This window comes from Bipolaris zeicola, assembly GCF_000523435.1.
Source record: "Bipolaris zeicola 26-R-13 unplaced genomic scaffold scaffold_506, whole genome shotgun sequence".
Lineage (NCBI taxonomy): Eukaryota > Fungi > Ascomycota > Dothideomycetes > Pleosporales > Pleosporaceae > Bipolaris > Bipolaris zeicola.
Window position 1 is genome coordinate 1 of NW_006912555.1, and position 6,370 is coordinate 6,370.

The 6,370-nt window shown below is 49.7% G+C and overlaps 2 protein-coding genes across 2 annotated transcripts; both read left to right on the forward strand.

Annotated features, from left to right (window-relative positions):
• Positions 1 to 567: 567 nt before the first annotated feature.
• Positions 568 to 4,042, forward strand: COCCADRAFT_112865 (glycoside hydrolase family 31 protein; the record flags this gene model as incomplete). The annotated part of the gene is made up of 3 exons (XM_007720528.1): positions 568 to 1,384; positions 1,438 to 2,431; positions 2,494 to 4,042. The coding sequence occupies 3 exons, from the start codon at positions 568 to 570 to the stop codon at positions 4,040 to 4,042; spliced, it is 3,360 nt and encodes a 1,119-aa protein (XP_007718718.1).
• Positions 4,043 to 4,524: 482 nt separating this feature from the next.
• Positions 4,525 to 5,925, forward strand: COCCADRAFT_31401 (uncharacterized protein; the record flags this gene model as incomplete). Its single annotated transcript, XM_007720529.1, has 3 exons — positions 4,525 to 4,642; positions 4,816 to 5,280; positions 5,417 to 5,925. The coding sequence occupies 3 exons, from the start codon at positions 4,525 to 4,527 to the stop codon at positions 5,923 to 5,925; spliced, it is 1,092 nt and encodes a 363-aa protein (XP_007718719.1).
• Between the last annotated feature and the right edge of the window lie 445 nt (positions 5,926 to 6,370).

Here is a 6,370-nt window from a genome sequence, read left to right on the forward strand (position 1 = left end):
CGCGATGATCATGCCCGTTGGGATCCCCAGTGGTTTCCCAACCATTCATCGTCATACCCAGGGAGAGGATCCTTCTGCTTGTTGCTTGTAACACCTTCCCCCCTCTTCCTCGCTTGCCTACGGGTTAGCTCGAGCAATGAACTATTATTTATCTATACTTCATCTTTACTCCTTAAATCTAATACTAAACATAATGTACTTCTCTTGCACAAGCTGGAACAGCTACATGTAAACCTGCAGCTCGGTTAGCAAGCTTCATCGTCGTCTATATAGCCTTTCGCTGTTATGCACGAACCATCGTTTGACTATGCAGAATCACAAAAGATGCGTTGTCGAGAAGCCCAGACCGCTTTGCTCCGCGTACTAGTGATTTAGCTCCAGCTCTAGCCTTGCTTAGCCTGCAGCATTTTATGCAGGGTCAATGCTTCCCCTTTCTGCACTAATCAACCTCAGATGAGAAATTGACTTTTTTTTATCATCTGTCAATAACTTAGACGAAACACGTGAGTTTTGTTGCCTACCTTCCACTCTTAGTTCCTTTTTACACTTGTCTTCGAATTCGACGAAATGGGGCTCGAGGCACTCGAGGTGTCTCCGCCGACTTCAGACAATGCTGATACGCCCGCGGAATATTGGAAGACCCAAGACCCGTACATCTTCAAACCAGCAGAGTGGTTCTTTAAAGAGATTGCTAGTGGAAAGACAAAACGGCCTCATTCAATTTCATGCGAAGAGGTAGATCAGCAAGTCAATGGCACACCGCTTCCAGTCTCAAGCCATGGAAGAATCTTTCGTTTCAATGACCAGTTGGGTTTCCTGCTGATCCAATTCATGCGTCCACAAGTCTGGCGTATCAGGTTTCATAGCACAAATACAACGCCCTCGGACTTTTCCGACTATAACACGAGAACCATCGTCCAGGATACACTTACAAAGACTATTGAGATTTTAGACCTTGCAGAGGGCTTGTCCTGGCATGTCGAACTCGTACAGCCGAATGATGAATACTACGTTTTACAATCAGTCCTCGGCTCTGAATCAGTAGACGATCCGTCTCGCAAGGTTATTGTCCAGCTGTGGATTGAGCGGACACCAATCAACATCACCGCAGTCAGAGCAATCAGAACCACCAGTGTTCTGACGCAGCTACCAACCTTGTCATCAATTTCAAATGCCAAGCCTGAGCATATGAAAAAGTTGACAATCAACACGCCTCCAGACTCACAAGTTGCTGTCATCTGGCGAACCAAAAATGATCCACTACAATGGCTAGACAATGCAACTGTTCTGGCAGTTGAAAAGCCGCTGAGCGCAAGATATGCGGGCTTCGGTGAGCAAGGCGGGCGCAGGCTGTTCAAAGACAACGTCTGCATGAACTACTTTAGTGAGTCTTGCCATCGTCAGTACGTTGCTCGGTGGCCTAACAGTTTCTTTGAGATTTTGACAACATGCGATACTTCAACGTCTATGGAAAAGATCGCAAGGATGGGCCGTATTCAGATAGTGAGCCTTTGTATCATTCTGAGCCATACTGGATCGAAATGAATGCACATCCTGGTACACAATCTCAGTTAGCCACATTTGTGGACAACTATTCCGATGTCAAGCTAGACCTTGGCCGCGTTGATACTACGCAGCTCCGTATCGCAACTAGATTCAATAGCTTCCAAAGCATTTTCATCGCTGGTGACGATGTTGCACAAGTGATTCGCCTGTACACGTCGCTCATTGGCAGGCCCCAGCTGAATCCGCGCTTCGTGCTGGGAAATCATCAAGGATGTTATGGCTATGACACGCGAAAAAAGGTAGAGAATACAGTCAACCAGTATAGGAAGTACCAAATCCCACTGGACGGAATGCACATCGACGTCGACATTCAGCGCCTATACCGAACCTTCAGTATCAACACAGACGAAGGTCATTTTCCACAGCCCGAGGAAATGTTCAGTCGGCTCCGGAAGCAGGGAGTCAAATGCAGTACAAATATCACACCTGTCATTAGCCTCCTTTCTGACCCTAAAAATCCCTACTCAGTTCTTGATGAGGGCTTAAAGAATAAATACTTTGTCATGGATCGCCGTGATGTCGATCCGTCGGCGAGCTCCTATGACAAGCAGATATCTCTCAACTTTGGGGCCGGAAACAGATACTTTAAGAACCCCAACAACTTTGGTGACCTACCAAAGTACGAGACCAGAGGTGATTACCAATTTGAGAATCTTTTCAATCAGAATCCCCCAGTCCCATTCAGAGGGGGCGTCGATTATGGAGATGGTAGGGGAGCTCCGGGCTACTATCCTAACTTGAACAATCAAGAAGTCAGGGAGTGGTGGGGCAGGCAATACACGTACCTTTTCCAGACAGGCCTTGAGTTTGTTTGGCAAGACATGACATCGCCGTGCATGGCTGAAGCATTTGGCGACATGAAATCGTAAGTGAACCTCTCAAACTATCTATGCATTATTTGGGCACGATGGCTGATAGCCTTGGAAGTTGGCCATTTCGTCTACTTCTGGATTCGGACGGCTGGAGTGGAGACCCTAAGGCTGCTGAAAAGAAAAAGGCCATTGAGATTTGGTCTCTATACAGCTACAATCTCCACAAAGCTACATTCCATGGTTTGCAGGAGCTTGAGAGTCGCAGGGGTAAACGTAATTTCATCATCGGCCGTGGCAGCTTTGCCGGTGCTCAACGCTTTGCGGGACTCTGGACCGGCGACAACGCTTCTACCTGGGAATTTTTGGATATTTCTGTGACACAGGTGCTTGCACTCGGACTCGCTGGTGTGACTATCGCCGGAGCGGATGTTGGTGGTTTCGAACCCCTACACGATGGCGAGTCCTGGGCCGACCCTGAACTTCTAATTCGATGGTACTGCGCATACAGCTTGCTACCGTGGTTTCGAAACCATTACAGTGGCAAGGGGGGCAAGAAACGTTTCCAAGAACCTTATGCCTACGCTGAACTGCAGAATTCGCCTGACTGGAGGTTTGTCCCTGAAAAAGATCGCAATACATATTACTCTGTCTTGCCAATTTGCCGCTACGTAATTCAGCTGAGGTACAGTCTGCTTCAGCTACTGTATGATGCCATGTTTGAACACATGATCAACGGTTTGCCGATTGCGCGAGCCATGATCATTACCGATCCATTGGACTCATCACTCTATGATGCAAACCAGTGGTATACGCGGAGTCAGTATCTGGTCCGCAATGATCTTCTTGTCGCTCCAGCTCTTTGTAAGGAATGTCAGCGAACGATACGAAGATTATATCTACCTGCTCCGGATTACTGGTATCCCGTGAACCTACGCCCAGGAACACAACTATATCTGAATGGTATTCTTGCTGAACCTTTGGCTCCCTGGGTCCGTGGTGGTACGTATGTCGATTTCGACTGTCACATCTCTCCAGATGAGAAACAGCTACCTTATGCTACACCAATGTACATCCGCGAGGGTGGCATCATACCGCAAATGGCAGCTGGTAACTGGGTACCGGATCGCACTCGGGACGACAAAGATGCTCCGCCAAATCCACTGACGATCAATATTTACCCCGGCAAGGATAACAGCTACGACATGTATCTCGACGATGGGGTATCACGAGAGAGCGCCCCGTGTAATGTCTACCTCTCTGCACTACCAAATGAAGCTAAGGGAGAGGTCGTGACGAAACTGGCCAACGCATATGGAGACCATGAGGCGAATAGCATATTCCGGCACGTAAAATTCGATCAGACAACCATGAGTGAATTTGGTAGCGACCAAATGAGAGACATACGGCGAATAAGAGTTTCAACACCGTTCTCGAAGTATGGAGATGACCTGGTCGAGCGGGACATTGGCCGAGAGTATCGCATTGTGGTATGGCATGCCTCAAGGTGGCCTGCAGTGGAAATGAACCTGGACGAAGTCAAAGTAAATATCGAGGGAAATGTTGAGGTCCGCTGGGAAATGGATAAAGCGCTGCGTGCAACTGTGGCATGGGTTCCCGTCTCTGCTACTGCGGACGTGACGATAGACGTTAGCTGTCCAGCCTAGAAGAGGATTGGTATTCCGATCGCAAGTCTGAAAACATGAAGATCAGATTCAAATCTCTCCAAACCCAAACTCAATCGAATCGAGGTAAAAACCATCCAACTTGGACCAGATTGCAATGCCTAGATCTCTTTGTATGTTTCGTCATTTTAATACCTGATTCCGGCAGGTTGGGGTGTGACCTGCCATTCTTTTCTGAGAAAGATAATCTGATATAGTATAGTTACCCCAAAAAGGTTATAAAACGAATTGAGGTCATACTTAGCCTGAGATACGGTTGGGTAAGGCTCGCAAATAGCGAGGCCGCAATGTACCGTTTCGCACTGTGAAACCGCTGTATGCAGGCACATAACGGAGTCTTTCAAATGAAAAACAAGAAAAGGATGGGGCGGAAAATAGAAGTTTCCAGTTTCCGGACATCAATATGTAAATTTGGAAGGGATAAGGAGGCACGAACATGATAAGCTTCACGACGACCCCAGCCAATGACCGCTATCGAACCCCAGAACTGGAAGAATAACGGATGGGGTAGATATGACAAGCGCAATTCTGCCCCCGTTGTGGATAGCTTTGCACGACAACGCCACAGAAAGCCAATCCACGGTTCGTAAGGACCTAAACGACCATTCCAACTACAGCGCCCGACGGACTCAATCCCTAGGCGATTCCGGCTTCGGCAATACCATAAAGGCTGTTGACTTCGTGGGTGAAAGACCAATTCCCAATGCAGATATCAATTGACGGGTTGCTATCTGGCGGGTTTATCCAGATCTAAGATCTCGACGGTAGCGCCAGTGAGAGCTACTGCATCAACATTTGGACGCCAGCCAAAGTCAAGTTTGCGGACAAGACCCAGTCGACATTCACCATTCACAACAGGCTTATCGATCAGAAAACCGTGCCGAACAGAGAAGTCCTGCATTGGATGCGATCTGGCGAGAGGACTGGCATCATCGGATTCACCTACATAGCAATGACCGATGGGAGCGGGGTTATCGAGATGATGAAGACGGAATATACATCGGATCTATGTCCCGGCAGGCTGCCCAACGGTGCCTGTGCCACCTTTGCAACAACTCATTCCTGGGCCATGCATGTTTTATGGAGCAGAGGCTCAACCATCCTCAGCAGCGTCCCCGCGGATTTTATGCTGAATCTGACTCGCTTCATTGCCGAGAGAGATGGTCGCTGTCTCGCAGTCTCAGAATCAAGTGCTGGTTGGACTACTGGGCAACAGCTTGGTGCAAACGACGCTGCCTCTTCCTAAGGCGCCCTACCGCTTTGTCAAGCCATTAAGAGGTGCCAGCGCCTTGAGGTAGAGCATCTTGCTGGCGTGCGCCGGACCTAAGGAGTAGGGCAGTAAGTGGGTGAATCTAGGGAAGACTGACTTTGACCATGCCGGCAACGCCAACTTTGTGACGGCAGACTTCGACCTCGAGCTCGAAGCGGAACAAGATGCATCGGTGCTCGTGGGCGACGTGATGGGCTGGGGCCACGATCAAGTCGTGGTTGTGAAGCCGACACTCGACGACAGGACCATCGTAGCCACTTACGGACAGAAGATTGGAAGCCCTGACATCTTATGTGTGGGGCTACACCAATGCGACATGGCTTTGGCCAGTGACTTCGTAGGCCCTTTGCTTGCTGCGCTCGCCCCGTCGCATCCCGGGTCACTCAAGCCGACGAGCCAGGGCCAGGGCCTGCTCCAGATTTCGCGCCGTAAGAACGGAAAGCGGCATCTCATTTCCTTCCATACGCACGCGGCCAGCGTAGACGTGTGTGACCCTCTTTGCAATTGTGCCGGATTTGAGGTCGATGCGCTGGCGTCGCGCAGCCTGGAGCACTTTTTCAGCATCAAATGGATGCCAGTACGAGTGCTTGAGTAAGCGCGTGCGGTGCTAGAGGTCTTCAGCTGGTATAGCGTGCTGGGGGTGCGTGTGTTCACTTGCTCCCACATTGAAGACGGAGGCATCAGCGAGTGGACATTGCATGGCCAGTTTCCACATCTCGGTCAGACGTCCATAGGCGCTGGGCTGGGGTGCTATGGTGACTGGGGCCATGGATTTGTAACCTTGGCACAGGAGAAAGAGTGGACCGACGCGAATACATTCAGGTCAGTGGGAAAAGACAATTTGAGCCTAGGATGGTGGGAGATGGTGTGGGAGGATTGTAGTAGACAAAGTGTGCGAGGATGGGATGTCGGGAGGCAGCCGCTACGATAGCTAGGCTGTCAGCGTTACCGTGTCCGTGCGCGCAATGCGCGGATTCGCGCAATGCGCCGAACCATCAAAACACCTACATTATCTCAGCTCCACAACAACACAACGCAAT